The 17556-nt window shown below is 41.3% G+C and overlaps 3 protein-coding genes across 4 annotated transcripts; 2 read left to right on the top strand and 1 right to left on the bottom strand.

The window, feature by feature from the left end:
• LOC115691717 (uncharacterized) lies at positions 1–3594 on the bottom strand. The gene is made up of 7 exons (XM_030618426.2): positions 3259–3594; positions 3022–3134; positions 2556–2624; positions 2026–2084; positions 1691–1751; positions 1551–1604; positions 1–811 (listed from the first exon to the last, which is right to left on the bottom strand). Exons 1-7 carry the CDS (start codon positions 3443–3445, stop codon positions 533–535), a joined length of 822 nt encoding a protein of 273 aa, XP_030474286.1. The 5' UTR covers positions 3446–3594; the 3' UTR covers positions 1–532.
• Positions 3595–5406: 1812 nt separating this feature from the next.
• LOC115663813 (SURP and G-patch domain-containing protein 1-like protein) lies at positions 5407–10516 on the top strand. Of its 2 annotated transcripts, none has more exons than XM_030585783.2 (9): positions 5407–5562; positions 5984–6427; positions 7217–7343; positions 7532–7638; positions 8636–8785; positions 9241–9348; positions 9462–9641; positions 10008–10186; positions 10295–10516. In XM_030585783.2, the coding sequence occupies exons 2-9, from the start codon at positions 6016–6018 to the stop codon at positions 10319–10321; spliced, it is 1290 nt and encodes a 429-aa protein (XP_030441643.1). In that variant the 5' UTR covers positions 5407–5562; positions 5984–6015; the 3' UTR covers positions 10322–10516. The 2 variants fall into 2 exon arrangements, with proteins under 2 accessions (XP_030441643.1, XP_030441641.1); XM_030585781.2 differs by having other exon boundaries at positions 9235–9348.
• Positions 10517–13653: 3137 nt separating this feature from the next.
• LOC115663814 (transcription factor bHLH130-like) lies at positions 13654–16609 on the top strand. Its single transcript, XM_030585785.2, has 8 exons — positions 13654–13898; positions 14134–14226; positions 14323–14898; positions 14986–15254; positions 15328–15498; positions 15691–15756; positions 15847–15915; positions 16013–16609. Exons 3-8 carry the CDS (start codon positions 14340–14342, stop codon positions 16055–16057), a joined length of 1179 nt encoding a protein of 392 aa, XP_030441645.1. The 5' UTR covers positions 13654–13898; positions 14134–14226; positions 14323–14339; the 3' UTR covers positions 16058–16609.
• The last annotated feature ends 947 nt before the right edge of the window (positions 16610–17556 follow it).

The raw sequence follows: 17556 nt of genomic DNA, 5'->3' as shown, positions 1-17556 counted from the left end.
AACAGAAGAAGGTCCTTTGACCCCAAGTTCATTCGCTCGAAAAAAGTGTACAAGAGTCACGCATAGAGTCCGGTCTTTTCTCATTCAGGATAAGTAATAGGTTATGGACTAGCCAATAACTCTCTCTCTCAATAATTATTTCCTAATCCAAGAAAAGCTAATAAACAAAGATTACGAACCTTTCAGACTGACTACCACAAACAAGGTAACTAAATGGACATTTCACCAGCAGCTTGGATCAGCTTTGTGAAGCCGTAAACCCCATCAGCAGGACATCCAGCATTCTTCAAGAACTACAGCCAATAATTCATGACAGAAGTATTGTATTCTCTTCTACAATGCTTTGGCAATTTGGACAGCGCTGGGATGAAGTCAGAGTTGGATCCACGATGCATCCATATAGCATTTTCTTTGATCCAATTCAATGAATGTCTTCCTGGCACAAACCATAGTCAAGCTGCAATCTCTAATGGCTCACGTCTGATGTGTCTCCTTGAGAATAAAAAATTTCAACGGCCAACACCCCAATGTTTCAGGCAAAAATATCTTCCACAATGAACGCTTGCTCATAGTCGTTAGAAGTGCTAGACGATGATTGTAGCTGCTCATAGTTCAACTGTCTGCACGCCTCATACAAAGCAATTCCCACGCTCACAGAAAGGTTAAGACATCTAACATAAGTTTCAACCATCGGTATCCGAATGGTGCCACCACCATACGTCTCATTACTGCAATCAAGCAGGACTTCATTTGACAGTCCAGAAGTTTCAGAACCAAACACAAGCCAATCACCCTTTCTGTAGGAAAACTCCTGCAACATGAATAGATTGAAATATTACATCTTTTCCGTTTCACCGCACTAGTTAGTTTGTTTTACACGAGATTAGAGCAACCCAAGATCCCCCAAAAGCACATGACAGAGTCTGCTCAGGTTAATGAGGGAGAGCTACCTGTCAAGCAACTGACAGTAGGAGATACTGAGATGCCATAAAATTGGGTATATGTGCTTATCCGGTTCCTCTACTAGAAAGCTACTTGTGTTTGCTCTGCAACTACGGCAGATTATCTATAAAATTCGTTCAAATCATTCTGTCTCGTGTCTATCCTTTTGGCCAAGAAAAACACTATGCGTTCACTCTAATGTGAACGATTTTACATTCCAACAAAACTTCCGCCAAGGGCGAAGCACAGTTACAATCAGTATATCTACGAAGAAGTGCGACATTAAAACATATTTCGATCTTATCTAGTAAAAAAAACGACATAGCATGAATTAGATAGTTCGATGAACTTGGATGGGAACTTTTAATAGTATTGTGGAAACTGAAACATATAACTTGTAAGACCACCATTGTAGCCATTCTACGCGGATTTATCTGCCAAACCAGTTTTCTGTTAAATGAACTTGCTGGCTAATCCTCTATGTATATGTGTGTACTAGCCAAGGGAAAGTGATCATCTGGAAGAGATGCACAGATTCAAGTTACATCTCCTTGCAAGATAGGATTTGAAAATCATAGCTTCTAGGTACATAAGGATGGTTAACTCACAGAATGTATATCAGTCCCTCGTTTGGTGAATGCCAGCAATCTTTTCTCACCATCCTACAGCAGAAAGCAAGGAAAAGAAGATGGGATAAAGGACACATTAGAGGTGCCCTTTCTAAATCACTTACTAGAAAAGGAAATACCTGCTTCCTGAAGTAGTCTCGAAACTCAGCCCATGAATTATGAACTTTGACAACCACATATCTACATATCCCGTCAATTAAACCCACACAACAGGACCAAAATAGATAATCAAAGTATCAAGCAGAGTCAAAAAAGCACATTAAAGTAACTGCACAAAGCTCGTTATTTTTGCTGAACTGCAACATATAAGCAGGATATCCTTGAAGATCCACTGTGATTTGAACATTAAAAGAAAAAACGAAAGAAATAGACATCACTCTAAAGGCCATCAAATCCGTGCTATTTTTCCAGGAAAACATTACACAAAATAGAAATACTGCATTGAGGAGGATACGGCCAGTAATCCAATCCTGCACGCTTGAGTTTTGAATCATCCACCTGAAAACCTAGTGGCTGAGTGGACAGAGAAAAAAAAAATTCAAAAGAGAGCCCTTGTTAACAAAATTGCCATGGATCTTAGTTTTCAAGATAACCAAACATCTCTATGCACGCAGCAAGTCAATTCAAGTAGCTTATAGCAGTGATTTATATATACCAATAGAGAATAAACTGAATGCCAGCACCTATCCAAGATAGCCTGTGGCCTGACAGTACTCCACACAAAGTTTGGATAATTACATCACTGTTTTGGTAAGATCTAGAATTCAAGTAGCAATATGGTACTTTTATAAGGTATGATTAAGAATTCAAGTAGTAATGTATTACTAAAACATGGCACGCTATTTTAAACTCTAAAGGCATCAAAAGAAACTGGATGTGATTCGACGATCACAAATGATCAATGACTTGCCAACATATGTTTCACTGAGGAATGCCTTCAAAGTACACTAGAGAAAATCTTGAGTGGTTGGACAAACTAAGCACCCCAACAAGATGCAAGCCGACGGCCGATGCAGCACATGTCCTTGCAATGCAACCAGTATTTCCAGGAATCTGACAAGGACGACATAAGGCAGAAGTGAGAAACCGAGGAGCTCAGTTATGCAAGAAATTAAGGCTTCAACGTGTTTAACTTGCAAAATAACACGATTCTCAGCATTCTGCAGTCTTGAGCAGATTTCGCTAATCCCAAACATAGAAGATACAAGTAAACTAGCTACTGTCTGAATTACTAGTCAATGGTGCCATCTATCAGTCTATACCCCAAACGTAATCCTCCTTAATTGAACTAGCTCAAGCAATGCGGGTACAAAATATCGAACAGACAAACAAGAAATGCAACCTCCATCGTTTAATGAGACTTATCATTGGGTAACACAGACTACAAAGATTAGAGTTGAGCAAAGCAAATGCAACGTTTCACACAGGTGGCCTATTACAGAATTATTACCTGAGGAGACACTAAAACGACTTGAAGAAACTTATTTGGCGAAGGACCCGGCAGCGGCTTCCCGTTCACGAGCGGCAGCGAATCCCCTTCATTGTCCCCACGTTCCTTTGCAGCTGCACTCGCGAAAGAAGGTCAACTTAGCAGGCGCCACATATACATAGGACGATAAAGCTCAAAACTTTCGCGCCATTCCACACTAGCAAATCACACGCCGGAGCTAGAGAAGGAGGGACTTACGGAGAGAAGAAAGGGGGGAGACGGAGAGGCCTGGAGAGGAACGGCGCGGAGGGCGAGGGCGAAACTCAAAGTTGAGGATAGGAAAGCCGGGAGGACGAAGAAGAAGAGGAGGTCTGGATCGGAAGTGGGAGTGGAAAGGAGCAATCCCGCTTAGGGTTTTCATGCTACAACAACTTCTCATGTCCATTGCTGCAGCTGGACCTCTGCGATGACCATCATCTGCTCGGGGGATGCGGATGAATGGCCTCCTCCTCCTCCTCCGCCTCTGCTTTCTCTCTGCTCACAGCGGATGACGAGCGAACCGCCGAGCGCCTCCCCGGCACCAGCGTATCATCCCGTACCATTTCGTTTTCCTTTCATGCTCTTTTGCATATTAGTCCCTTAACTGTCTCATATTTGGACTCCTTCCCCGTTTCCAATTGCAACGACCGGCCTCAACAAAAGATGAATTGGGTAAATTTCCCCGAACGCTTCCAATGTTTTCATTCGATGACCCTCCCCATTTTGAATTCAGTGAAAATAGCTCGTGTGCTTTCTCCATTTCGGGCCTGTTTGGTTCGGCTTTGGGGGAATGCATTTGGCAAAATGCAAATACCTTTGAGTTAAAGGGGTTTTCCGAAATGCAAGTAGTGTTTGGTAACATGTCTTTTAAAATCACATTTGAAAACAACTTTGGTCTAAATACCGTTTGGTAAAATCTTAATTTTGTAAAGGACTTTTGCTAATATTTAAAAAAAAAAAAATTTGGCCTGAACCAGCCACCGCCGGCGACTGTCCGGCAGGCCAAAACGGCCGTCGGCCAACCTCCGGCAGCCGATTCGGGCCGCCGCGCCCGCCGAGGTCGGCCGACCTCCGGCGACCACCGCTCAGGGTCGCCCGACCCGGCGACCGCCGCCTCGGGGTCGCCCGACCTCACGCGACGCTCGGGTCGCGCGACCCGCATCCGGGTCGCGACCCGAGCGCCGCCCGAGGCCGAGCGACCCAGGCGGTGGTCGCCGGGCTCTGGGCGACCTCTGCGATCGCCACCTGGGGGTCTGGGCGACCTCCGCGACCGCCGCCCGGGGGTCGGTGACCTCCGGCGACCGCCGCCCGGGGTCGCCCGACCCGGCGACCGCCGCCCGGGCGCCCGACTCAGGCGGTCCTCGGGTCGCGCGACCCAACCAGGCGGCGGTCGCCGGACCTCTCAGCGGCCTCCGGTGTGGTTCCTTGGGCGCGATGAACAGTGACGGATGAATAGTGCCAATTGCATTCCGAAAATGCAATTTCCCCAAGGGACCTCATGAGGTGCATTCAGCCAAAGGCCCTTAGGGAGCTTTGGAGATACAATTGCATCTCCTCAAAGCTTGCAAAAAAAATTGCCATACAAGTTTGCATTTGCCCAAGTGCCTTTAGAGCCCCAAAGCAGCATTTGAATGCTGAACCAAACAGGCCCTTCATCGAGAAACCCTTCTGTTTTACTTTTGAGGAGACTTTTTACGGAAGGGAAATTCGACTTGGCATTTCTGAGCCACCATCATAGCTAAGTTAGAAATGGGTTACGAAATGCCATTTTTAATATGTCACACCTGATTTCTCGATATCGACCCGTTGTGGGGTTGTACATGCAAATCTAATAGCTAAGGAGGGTGTTTTTGCCAAAATTGCAAAACTACAGGGTTCCCTGAATAAAACACAAGCTACGAGGCAAACATTAGGAACGCCCGTTACTGCGTTGCAAACTAGGGATAATAACACAAATAGCCCATGAATTTTTTTGACCCAATGTGCGATGCGATCCATAAACTTTTAATTTGTTCAATATTATTCATGAATTTTGGCCTAATGTGAACGTGGTTCTTAAACTTTTAATTTATTCAATGCGATTCATGAACTTTCTGTATATATTTAATTTGATTCCTGAACTATATGAAAATATTCACTATTGTTCTTCTATTAATTCAAGTTCATGGACAATCCAAAAGTCCAGGGACCATAATGAACAATTTAAAAGTTGTACATTAAGTTAAAGTTCAAGGATTATATTGAACAAATTAAAAATTTTAAGGATCATATTATATATTGGATCGAAAGTCATGAAACATTCGTGTCATTTTTTTCTCAAAACTAAAATTCACACGTGCCACGAGTCTAAAAATGAAAAGAAATTTCGACACAACACAAATATAAAACAAAATTGCAAGGACACCGTCTCTCTTCTTTGTACCATTTCAGATCAGATCCCCATTTCCGCCCGCGATCCTCTCGCCATCGACCACCGAATGAATTCGAGCTAACTTCCAATATCATCTTCGTCGGGAGTCTGAGGTGATGCCCAGATGCTTCTTGGCTGATTATCTCTCTCGCTTGTTCGCATCTGCTGAGTGCCCGATTCTTTTCTCGATTGCTGGTTTTCGTGTTTTTTTTTTTTATTCTGTCGGTAGCAGTTTCCCATGTCATTCTGTATCCTTTGAATTGGTCTTTTGGATCGAACTTGATCCTTTGAATTGAAATTTCGAAACAAGGAGAACGCCTTCGATGCACACTTTGCTGGAAGAAGTCGCGCATCCTTGCTGCTAGGTTATTTGCTCTGAATATGTGCTGCAAAAGGAGCCCATTCTGATTCTGATTTCTAGTGCATTCTTTTGATTGGAATTGGTTCATGATCATCATTATTGTGATTGCAAATATAATAGAGATAAATTTCGGTTTACTGTTTAAATTATTGAGAAGCATCTGTTCAACTCAGGGACTTTATCTGGGCAAATTGGAATTTTGCCAATGGACAACCCCAATCTTTTTGTGAACGATGGGTCGTTCCTGCTGAGGTTCAAACAGCTTCAACAAGAGAAAGAGAACGAAGGGAAGAGGGAAGTGGGTGCTTCGCTGGAAAGCTCTAAACCAGCTAGAGTTGTATCGGCAACTAAGGCCCCCGGCACCACCGGTGGTAAAAGTCACGTATACAATAAAACTAGTGATACAAGCAAGCCCCTTCAGGCCGCTTCAGGTGGAAAACTCGCATTCAGCTTGAAACAGAAGTCGAAGCTGGTAGCACGTCCAGCTAAGTTAGGCGGAGATGAAGAGGAGGAAGAAGAAACCAATTTTAGGATGGATATGGGTAGTACGCCAATGAAACGTCAGAGATTAGGTCAATCAGATATCTCCAAGCATTCATCGAGACAATTTGATATCGGTAATGATACTTGTCAGCATATGGGTTGTCTGCTGCATCCGTTACCTCTTTTTCTGGAACTGGCCTCGCTTAGGGTCCATTTTTATTTCATGCTTGTTTATTTATTTTTGTGGGGTTGGGGAAGGGGGGGGGGGGGGTTGCTTTGTACAAAATCACCCTATATGATTCAAGGGACAGGGAGTTAAATTATTGCCACCCATGCAACCTTTCCCACTCCAATCTTATGGCCACAGTCCTTCTAGATATAATTGTTGGAATACACAATAATTATATGTCTAGATGAATGTGTTGAGTACAGGTAAAGTATTGGTTTACTGTCCTTTATACTGATACTTCTATCTGTTTCTTGCATCTACTTTACTTCTCTGAAAATTCAGAAATTACAGAAACTTAGAAGTTAAAGATTCTGGAGATGGCTCGTGTTTAGTGCCTTGAAATGTTGATTGCTGGAGTCATCTGGGCCTGATCTTGGAGACAGATGTCTTACATTATAATGATATCAACTTTATCCGCGTCATTTTATTTATGATATCATTGCATGGTTTGGATTTACTTCCTCTTTCAAGTACAGTCTTTGAGGAAATATATTTCTACTCTTAAGCTGGTTGTTGACAAGAAAAAAACATTCTTGAATGTTTCTTGTCTCGTGAATGCAGCTTTTTGCTTAAGTACCTATGAGCTTGGGTGGGAAATGATGTTCAATGGAACTTGTGTCAAGCTGCTGCAAGAGTACTTTGCATTCCCTTGTGCATGCTCTCGCTATTAATCAGTTTTATAAGTGATATGCAGCACCCCCTTCTCCAAGTGATCCTACAGTAAAGAATGTCGCCGATAGACTAGCGAATTTTGTGGCCAAACATGGAAGGCAACTTGAGCATGTTACTCGTCAAAAGAACCCTGGAGATACGCCTTTCAAGTATGTTTTATGCAACTACAAGTAAACACTGTGTTTCGGCTGTGGTTTCCTGTTTATGATCGTTTCTTTTTACACCTTACATTTATTTTCTTTTCCTGATTGATGCTGGCATTTTGATCTTACTTGCATGGGTGCCCTGTTACTTTGTCACTAACTTAGATCGATCTGATGTTCTTTCTGTTGCACAGATTTTTATTTGATGGGGCCTGTGCAGACTACCAGTATTATGAATACAGGCTTTCTGAGGAGGAGAAAGCCCTTCAACAGTCTGGGGACTCCCAAAAATCTCAAAGTGGTTGGTGATTGAACTATATCTCTTTGGTTGGGCTGTGGACTAGTATAGTTACTCTGGGTGTGATTACTGATGTCGAAGAGATTAATATCTTCATCTGTCCTTGAAGTTTGCTTATTCGTGGAGATCAATCTATTAGTTTATTAAACAAACCGAGGTCACTGCAATACCAAATCATGTATTCAACTGGGAGAGCAGCGAGTTTTACCGTTGAGGCGAGAGTAGAAGTTTGCACGATATATGGAAAGCACACATACAAAATAGTTTCGAATTACACATCCTCTCTAGAAGCCTGCAGTAAATTGGTCATATGCACGCTTATGAGGTCAATGTAATGCTAATTATCTATCTGTAACCTTTTAGCACTTTCATTGTGGAATTAAGAGCTTTCATTCAATCATATCGTAAGCTTACAGGGATCAGCTATTTAATTTCTTGTGGCTCTATAGTTTCTATGGCGTATGGCTAAAGTACTTTTTCTTCCCATAGGTTGTTTAGAACAAGATATCATATCATCAAAATTGGATGCTTTGCACATTGCGCATGTGTATGTATGATCTCTGTGCCAGACTTGGGATATTTACTCTTTTGGGTCCAGGGACAGATGCGAAATATGAGTCTAAGGGTCCACAAGTTGTTCTTGCTTTAGGGGGGGTCTGATATACTTTTACTTTTTGCTTAATCTAAATCTTGCAACACACGCATTTTGACTTTTACTTTTTAGTTGTAAACACTTGACACTTTTGTAATATACCAATGCTGACATGTAGATTAACATAAAATTTATTCATAATCTTTTTAAATTCAGATAATATTTCAAGTTATGGTGGAAAAGCAAAAGAAATACTTTCTACTTAAAACTTAATTCCAAACAAACGAGCCCTTATACTTCATACTTGATGTTGAGTTGAGCTCTCTATATCTCCATCTGCATTCTGGGGTCCCCTTGAAAGTCTATGTTGTTTTCTTATGTGGCTCCTTTAATTTCTTATTGGCACAGGTGGTTCTAGCATTCCAGCATCTAGGTCTGCTCCTACTTCTGAAAGGTCACTTAAGCATGCCTCGAATTATCAGATCCCAACCTCTGCTTTGTATGAAGATGTGGATGACCCAAGAGCTTCTGTTGATTCAACATCAGCCGGGAAAAGTGGTAGTGATATTTAGTTTTATGCTAACTGGGAAGATATTGGTTCTTTCAAGCATATAAATATATAGTGTCACTTTGGAAATGTTCCTTTCTTATTCTTATAACTTCGATTAAGACTGAAACAAAACTGATTTTGGGTTATTTTGAAAAAGACTGTTTTATTCTTTGAGGTGTTACCACTACCGGTTACATTTTGTGTTATTACTATGCTATCTCCTTACCGCAGAAATAGAAAGTGGAAATTGTGCAAAATATAGATTATCTTGTTTGGTTTCTCATGTTGTCATTGAGGAAGTGTAAGCTTGCATTGATGAAATTTTTTCTACCTCTTTTCAAGCTTTATAGTATTAGAGCCATCCATCCTCTGGTAATTGCTTGTGCCTGTTTGTACTCTTAATTTGCTTAACTAGACAATCATTTATAATAATTGGATCCTTGCCTGTGTGTGGCAGGTGCAGATCCCGTAGCAATGATGGAATTTTACATGAAAAAGGCTGCTCAAGAGGAAAGGAGGAGGAAACCTAAACAGTCTAAAGATGAAATGCCTCCACCTGCTTCACTACAGGGTTAGTATTTTCTCTTATAACGCAATGTTTTCTAACTCTGGGTAATTTTCTTTTAAGTTTCTATTCTGCGTGGTATTATTAATTTTCCGCTCATGTTATGTTTTCCATTATAGCTCCTGCAAAAAGGGGTCATCACATGGGTGACTACATTCCACTAGAAGAGCTTGAAAAGTTTCTATCAAGCTGTAATGATGTAGCTGCACAGAAAGCAACTAGAGAGGCTGCTGAGAAGGCTAAAATTCAGGCTGACAATGTTGGCCACAAACTTCTGTCTAAGATGGGATGGAAAGAAGGTTCTTTCTCTCTCCTACTATGAATGTCAAGACTTCTTTTTAATTCCATAGAATTTTTCTGAAACCATTCAGTATATCTGGTTGGATGCTCGTCGTAACTCATGACAGCTTACTTACTGTAGAGTTGGTTTTACTGATGTATGCTTTATGGTTTTGCTAAACAGTCAGCTTTTTGTTTACTGTGGTTTCAGTAATTTGTTGGTCAATCATAAATTCTGGCGCTGAACTCACATTTTGAATGTCTATAGGTTTGAGTATACTGAATGTCTTTCTGAATCATTGGGTCAATAGGTTGCTTAGTTCTATGTAACACCCTATCTCCTATGGAGAATTCACTCTGATTGTAAGCTATGGCTTGTAAAACAGGGGAGGGTCTGGGGAGCTCCAGAAGTGGGATTTCCAACCCAATTATGGCTGGTGATGTGAAGACAAACAACTTGGGGGTGGGTGCGCATCAACCGGGAGAGGTGACGCCAGATGATGATATATATGAGCAGTATAAGAAGCGGATGATGCTTGGATATCGATACAGGCCAAATCCTCTGGTGATTATCCTTGTAACCTTTTCACTTGTTTGTTTAAGGTCACATTAAAGTGCCCTAGTATTTGTTCTGTGTGGAAATTGACTTCACTGTTTATTCTCTCTTTTACAGAACAATCCTCGAAAAGCATACTATTGAAGAACTTTGGGATGCAAGGTGTCCCTCTGCTGCAAAAAAGGGACGGAAAAGTAAATTTCTGGTAGTTATGAATATGGCGAGTTTGTTACTGTGTTTGTGATGTGGCTGGACAAATTTTTTTTTTTTTATGTTGAAGAACCTCCTATATGTTAAATAGCCATAAACATGATATATAGCAAATGCAATCATTTCTCTCGTCAGAAAGGCCAGTAGTTTTGATAGTTCTGAATAAATATGCTACGTTACTGCCATATGTGAGGGAAGCTTCATTTTGTTGAAACATGTTGGATGGACATCTCATTTTCTAACAGAGTCATGACACATGGTTAAATGTAGTTTATAGCTGGGAAGCGAATTTGTGGAGACCACCCTGGTTTTCGCTGCTTCCTTAGAATATATGTACTCCTTTCCGTTGTTGCATGACATTATCGCATTGGCACTAAACTGGACATAGCTAGAATAAGAAGTGGGAGCCAATAAAGTCTATACGTGCATGCAAAACGGCACTTGTTATTCTTGCATCAGTCGGTGGCCAAGAATAATTTTAGATGAAATTCATGGAATTATAAATACTACCTATTAATTCACTGAAAGTTAGTTCATTTAGAAAAAATTACTAATTAAGTATGAATTTTGCTAGTGTATGAGTAGTTACCTTTATATATATAAACTCATGGGTTGCGCGAGTGATGTACCTTCAAAATTAGAAATTACTATCTACACGAGAAAGTCAGAAGTTACTGGTATGTCCAAGCTTATTTCTCTAGTGCAGATAGTTACAATTAATCTGGAGAAATGGTTAGAGATAGAGAATTAGTATTTAGAGAATTAGTATTCAAGGCCACGGGAGCATAGGATTTCCTTAAAGCTAAGTTGACTTGACCTTGAGGGAAATTGGAAAATCAGGAAGCTTCAGACTTCATGTTCAATCCACGAAGGGGTTGACTTCTGTCCTTAGCTTAGCCTGGGATGAACGCAATGTTGCCGCATTTCATGAAACCTTTATGGCCCTTTGACTTTATCGAATACCGTTTATCAATTGATGGTATTGTTTTCCATGGTGCACCCCTGTTTACAGAAAGGGGTTTCATTGGGACAGCATCTAAGTTTGACTTGTAAGGTATAGTCTGAAAACGATGATGCAATTTAGATTAAGAAAAGATAGTCAAGTTTGAATAGCAGAGCCGTGAGGTTGTCTGAAGGTGAAGCGAACCTTGGCGTAGACCCACAGAGCACATGCAAACATTAATCTTGTAACTGCTTAGAATCGATTAAGAAACTCGGAGCTCAGCCTTTGTTTCAATAAATCGATTAGTGATTTCAGGGTAGTTTGGCGATATATATCTGTTTATCAGGATGCGTTTTGGAGAATTTTTTTGTGTGCAACCCTGTGATGACGTTGCTGAATAAATGGCTGCAACGCCAGCGGTTGTAGTCTTTACGAAAAAATGTAAGCCCTGATGGTCAACAGGACGATTATTTGGAAGAGGCAGAAGCGTAGGAGTTGACTTTTGAGTTGCGGTTAAGTCCAAGAAGCTGACAAACATAGAGAGGATAAGCTGGGGCACCATAATTACTGGACAAGCAAGTCGAGTGAACGGGAATTGACAAACTGGTTACCTAGAGAAGCGCCAATGCCTTTGGTGAACTTTCGTGGCAGTATTAGGAAGTAGGGAAGTCAATTTGCGAGTCATGAATTGGCTACAATGCATCGGTGTTGCTGGGTTCAGAAATCAGATCAGACTAATTTGTTTCCCTTCACTATCTTTTCTCCCTTTTTCTGTTCTTTTTGCCCTCATTCTTCAGACTTGCAGACTGCCAAAGTTGACATTTTCCTTTTGGAGTGATGGCCCATAATGGATCCACAGAGTTAGTTACGCATTCAAGTCTTAATATCTGGAAAGACAAAGGAAATGTTGCCCAGACAGTTTCTAGAAAGGCGAATTCCTACGCAAAGGCTGTGAATACAATGGAAGTCAGAAAAATCTGCAAAAAATGGGAGTTGAAGTCGAGAAAAGATGGACTCCGGGATGAGGACGTGTCGGAATGAATGCTTACCGTGTTGACCCACTTATTAATGGAATGCAGTGGAGCTAGTTATGAGAGTAGTTGACCAGCCACCTTCAGGAATGGACCTTTATAGGCTTCAAACTAGAAAATACATCTTACTTTAATTTTATACGGATGAATTTACCAATCAATCCACATATCCTGTTACGCATGGAGTGGGATAACGCATCTACATATTCAAAATCTCGTTAGACATAATTAATTTGGTAATACCACAAGATCGCAGAACGTGATATAATCGTCACTTTGTATAATTCTAAAAAAAAAATATTTATTGCATGTTTCTATTCCATCATTGGCGTCCCTCTATCCAATAAGAAACTTTTAAGAAAGAATCAAAATTATCCTTTGTTGGTAAGTCTCTAAGACCAATGTCTTACTATTTTGAGAGGGTGATTCAACTAGACTTCGCATTTAGGTGTCCATATTTCAAAATTGGATGCAGCCTGCACTCATAATTTTCTCTCCAGTAATCTAGCTATTTTGCAAGAAAAGACATCCATCCTTTTCACTCTTTTATGTATGGATCGATGCAGTGAAAGGACTCAGATTAATCATCGTTTCAATTCTAGATTTTGTCTTCTTATTGTTTGTGCTTAGAGAAAGGAAAGTCGCCATACTTGTCCACCTAATTATATCACGAGTTAGACCCAAATTAACAACGATATAAGAACACGGTGGATCAATATTTACTGAGAAGTCGAAACAGTATAATAAAAGAGAAGATAGTTGTATTTTGTTTTGTGGATAGAAGTACAACGATGACCCGATTTGTCAGGGGTTGAAAATGACCCTCTCTAAGCATCAGAATGCGTGGCTTAATTAAGTGCAGAGTTCAGTTAACCTGGGATTGTTTAATATAGTAATCAAGATTCCAACTTGTGGCTCTTCCTCTGGACCAAAGATCACCCCCCACCATTCACCACGTCATCTCTACATTGTTTCTTGCCTCCCCCATTCGAGATTAGAGTCGCTTGATCCATAAGAAAATCGTAAGTATCATCTACTTCGGTTATTATATTGTCAAACCTGCTTAAGGTGAGCGAACCAGAAACCACCAACAAAACCGAGGAACAATATCGCAGTGTGGTTTTGTCTTGATCTCTCCGGGCAATTTTTAGGCAATCTGTATCATGACGTGTCATGGATCACATCACACTCCCATGGATAATGATGGATAATTAAATTGAATAAAGATAAAACAAAACTCACTGAATGGAGAAACTATTTCTTTGGCTGCTCTCCCGTGGCTTCTTCTATTTATACGTGTCCCTCGGCTCTTCTTCTTTCCATCCTGCCTGAGACTTTACGCCACTCTATTCCATAGAATTACCCATTAGAATATTTTCCCAGAAAACACTCGTTGTATGGTTGATCTCAAATTAGCCTCTGGTATCAAGTTGGGTTGATTTGAGACTGTTTTCGACTCCTTCTGTTTGGAAGCCACTGGGATGAAGCAGAACCAGAATGCAGAAACCCAGATAGATACCGAGTTATTTCATTACCGGTACAGTTTCTGACTTGTCTTCTGTGCTTCTTTTTCTACTGTTAGCACTAGAGTTGTCTAAAGCGGCCAACTCGAGCATTGAATTGTGAGTCGTAAGATTATAGGCGCGTGCATTTGATTTGGGTTCATCATAATGTGATTTCTTTCGTCTTTATCAATGAAAAAATTTTGCGAAGCCAATAGGTGGATTATTATACTTTGAAAAAAAGGTTAACTTCTCTTCGATTGCTGACAGAATAAAACATACCGACTTTGGTCTTAAACAAGTGGCAAGTTATCCAAGGGATCAATCATTACTCATAACTTGCAGCTAGGCAGAGCTGTTAAGGTACTATCTGGTGAATGTCCTTTTTTACTGATTAAGAACATAGGAATTGTACTGGAAGGATCTGTCTGATGTATGTATATATTTGGCTACCATCAGGCATCTTCATAAATACAATGAGTCTCTTGTTCAGTCCAAGGGTGGAATGCTTAGAGGGAGAGCTGAAAAAGGATCCAGGATTCATGGACTCGCTTATGCATAACCCATTGCATTTGCAGCAGCTGAATTCCCCATTAATACAATATCGGTCTGCTCCAAGCTCTTTCTTCGAGTGTTTGGTCAATGGCAGTGGTTGTGACATCAAATGTGAGGATTACAGCTATCTTTGTCCTATGAGCCCTGAAATGGATGATACCATTGTCGAACTCATGTCCATTGATGGTTTTGAATCTAATGATATGCAAGAGGATGGCCAGAGATCGGTAAAGCAAGAGTGGGAAGTTGTTTTCAGGAATACTATAACTCAGGCCATGGATGGTTCTTCACCAGTGCACTGCGATCTGGATCATGAAATTTCAGCAAATTCTAATGGATTTGTGAGCTTCTTTGATGAAGCAAATTCCATGGTTTTGCAGAGTAATGCCCCAGCAGAATTGGGTGGCGGAAATCGCTCCAGTCTTTTCAGGCAGAGTAGCTCCCCTGCTGGTTTCACTTCGAACATTGCTGTCGAAATTGGTGCTGTTATTTGCGATAAAACCTGGTTTCTGAAAGTTTTGTCCATCTGCAGATTATTTTTGTCTGACTGGAATTTATCGCTTATAGGCTTTGGTGCTAGAGGAGATGCTCAGAATCTTGAAACACGTAAAGGAGATGGTTCTTTTTGTAGCAAATCCAAATCAAAAGATCAAACAGATTTGAGGTCCACATCAATTTCAACCTCGAGGCATATGTCTCAGATTGCTGAAATGGAGAATGAGAACAAACTAGATTGTATCAGAAAATCCTGGAAAAATACCACATTCAACGGCCTGAAGAGAGTCAGAGAGGAGGATGCAAACTTGTCTTCCAGCATATACACTCTGGAAAATCAGGTATGAGGTGCATCTTTTTCAGATATTGCTCAATGTTTATGCATTCTGAGTTGCTGATAGTCTGTTTGATCAGGATGACGTGACCCGAAACAGGACGCATGGGTTGACTCACCATTTGAGCTTGCCCAAGACTTCGGCTGAAATGGCTGCTGTGGCAAATATTTTGCATCATCAAGATTCTGTTCCTTGTAAAATTCGTGCAAAACGAGGTTGTGCCACCCACCCAAGAAGCATAGCTGAGAGAGTAATTACCTGGAGCTATGTTAATTCCTTTGAGTTCTCAAAGTAGCCATGTCACCAGAAGTTCGAGTTGCTTGTAGGATTGGCTATGACTACCGAGATATCGAAGTAGTCATGGCCAGTTGCTGATAACTTCGTCCGAACCGAATGCTCATCTCTGCTCTTCCAAGATCTAACTGGGTTTTGTGATTTTCAGGTGAGAAGAGGGCGCATCAGTGAAAGAATGAGAAAATTGCAAGATCGTTTCCCAAACTTTGACAAGGTAGTTGAGACCAGTTCTGTATATTAGCATCGCTTCAGAATGGTAGGAATCGGAGAGAACTAACAATTTTCTATGGTTTCTTCCTGGCAGCAAACGAGCACAGCAGATATGCTGGATATGGCAGTTGTGTACATTAAAGACCTTCAGGAACAGGTCAAGGTACTGATTGAAAGACACCATTCATTCTGAAAACGCTTAAGCATAAAATTCCAACCAACTATTACCTTCCGTTCCAAACTTTTCCTTTCTTGTGCAGTTGCTTAATGAAAGAAAGGCGAAGTGCATGTGTTCAAGTAAATAATACTAAGAACGCTCTTCTGGTACTTTTCTGCCCGTTCTGCTTCTCCAAATTACCAAATGGGAAACCTCTCACTCTCGGCTCCACATGCTCCAAATTCACTTTGTGAAAGTGGCAAACACAATCAATTGGTGCATTAACATGAATCTACTAGAGCTGAAGTTCTTCCAATTGAAGAGGCATGTTTCAGAGATTGTGCCAGACATGTGGGTGCAGGCAGGAGGACAAGGTGGCTGCGCAAACTTGGCTTCAAAATTTTTGAATGTACGCTTTTCGAGAGCACTTTGCCTTGTATCATAATTGACGACGAATGGAAAGTAATTGCTTTCACTGGAAACGTTGTCTGGTGGAATGAATCGTAGGAGTTATTCCATTTAAATGAGTTGGTAGGAGTGACGGTAGTAGCAGTCTTAACAACTTCAGCTCTTAATTTACAGCAATAGGATGACCTCCCACATTTATCATCTGACACTGTATAAGCCATGCCAATTAGCTTTTGTATACAACAAGCGCAAGTACTCGATTTTCTATTATATCTGGCACAATTGATTATAAGGTGTGTAGAACAAGCATGAGACCCCCAACATTGGATGGCACATTGGTTTCTAAGGAACAAGAAGCTATGCACTGTTAACTGATCGATAGGGGTGTCAAAATTACCCGCTTAAACATGACTCGACCTGAACCGACCTGATCCAAATAAAGAATTTTCATATTGGATCGGGTTGGCCTTAACTTGTTTGGGTAATAATAAAATCAAGGCTTAAATTTGTTTTGAATCTACCCGCTCCCGCCCGAAACAAGCCCACCCATTTGTCCTTCTTGTTCCAAGCGTGATAGAAACCCTATCATTTCTTCCAAAGCTAGTGACGGACGGAAACCTCCTCGCGACGGGAACTTCATCGTCGCCTTCCCTCCTACCTTCGACCTTCATATCCGAGGCTCTCGCGAGCTTCGAGTTCGCCCGCCGGAGATCCCTCTCCCCGCTTCAATTGCCGGATCTCTCTCGCCGGCGCCTGGGCGGAGCTCGTGATCGCCAACTCCGAGGAACCGCCGCCATGGCTCTGCCAGCTCCGTCGCAGCAGTCGCCGTCGCCGTCCCAGCCTTCCAGGTGAGTCCTCCTTCCCGCCCGATCCCATCGCCCCCGCAGTTCCATGCCCGATCGACTTCTCTCGGAAGAGGAATAGCCTCCGGCTCTGTTGCACATCTAACTTGTTCCTTCACATTTACTTCATACAACTAGATCTAACTTAACTACATTCAGGTATTCGAAATCCACAGTTCTATTGTTCATTACTCCTCTAGCAAGTAACAACTTGTAGCACATGTGATGCGCAGTGCTTCTGAACAAACTTCCTGTTCCAGGTATGGTGATATTCCATGCTCATTCATTCATTCATTTTTTTTTTCGGAATATAAATTTACAAAATCGCATTACTTCCACGTTTACCTTTGTTCTTGTAGTGCACATAATCTGTTCAATAAAAGGTTTCCAAGACATT

This window comes from Syzygium oleosum, unplaced genomic scaffold (assembly GCF_021117445.2).
Source record: "Syzygium oleosum isolate NSW1041296 unplaced genomic scaffold, Sole_v2.1 Sole_v2.02, whole genome shotgun sequence".
Taxonomy (NCBI): domain Eukaryota; kingdom Viridiplantae; phylum Streptophyta; class Magnoliopsida; order Myrtales; family Myrtaceae; genus Syzygium; species Syzygium oleosum.
Note: the sequence above shows the minus strand (reverse complement) of the source record. Positions and strands in the feature narration are given on the sequence as shown.

Bases quoted from the DNA above. Each gene is read 5' to 3' on its own strand.
- LOC115691717 (XM_030618426.2), bottom strand. From the start codon at position 3,445: ATGGACATGAGAAGTTGTTGTAGCATGAAAACCCTAAGCGGGATTGCT. The intron at 2,625-3,021 runs GTAATAATTCTG...CGTCCTTGTCAG, and splicing joins TCGTTTTAGTGTCTCCTCAG to ATTCCTGGAAATACTGGTTG. The intron at 1,752-2,025 runs GTATCCTCCTCA...CGGGATATGTAG, and splicing joins GCAGGATTGGATTACTGGCC to ATATGTGGTTGTCAAAGTTC.
- LOC115663813 (XM_030585781.2), top strand. From the start codon at position 6,016: ATGGACAACCCCAATCTTTTTGTGAACGATGGGTCGTTCCTGCTGAGG. The intron at 9,642-10,007 runs GTTCTTTCTCTC...CTTGTAAAACAG, and splicing joins TAAGATGGGATGGAAAGAAG to GGGAGGGTCTGGGGAGCTCC. The intron at 10,187-10,294 runs GTGATTATCCTT...TCTCTTTTACAG, and splicing joins GATACAGGCCAAATCCTCTG to AACAATCCTCGAAAAGCATA.
- LOC115663814 (XM_030585785.2), top strand. From the start codon at position 14,340: ATGAGTCTCTTGTTCAGTCCAAGGGTGGAATGCTTAGAGGGAGAGCTG. The intron at 14,899-14,985 runs GTGCTGTTATTT...TATCGCTTATAG, and splicing joins GAACATTGCTGTCGAAATTG to GCTTTGGTGCTAGAGGAGAT. The intron at 15,757-15,846 runs GTAGTTGAGACC...TCTTCCTGGCAG, and splicing joins GTTTCCCAAACTTTGACAAG to CAAACGAGCACAGCAGATAT.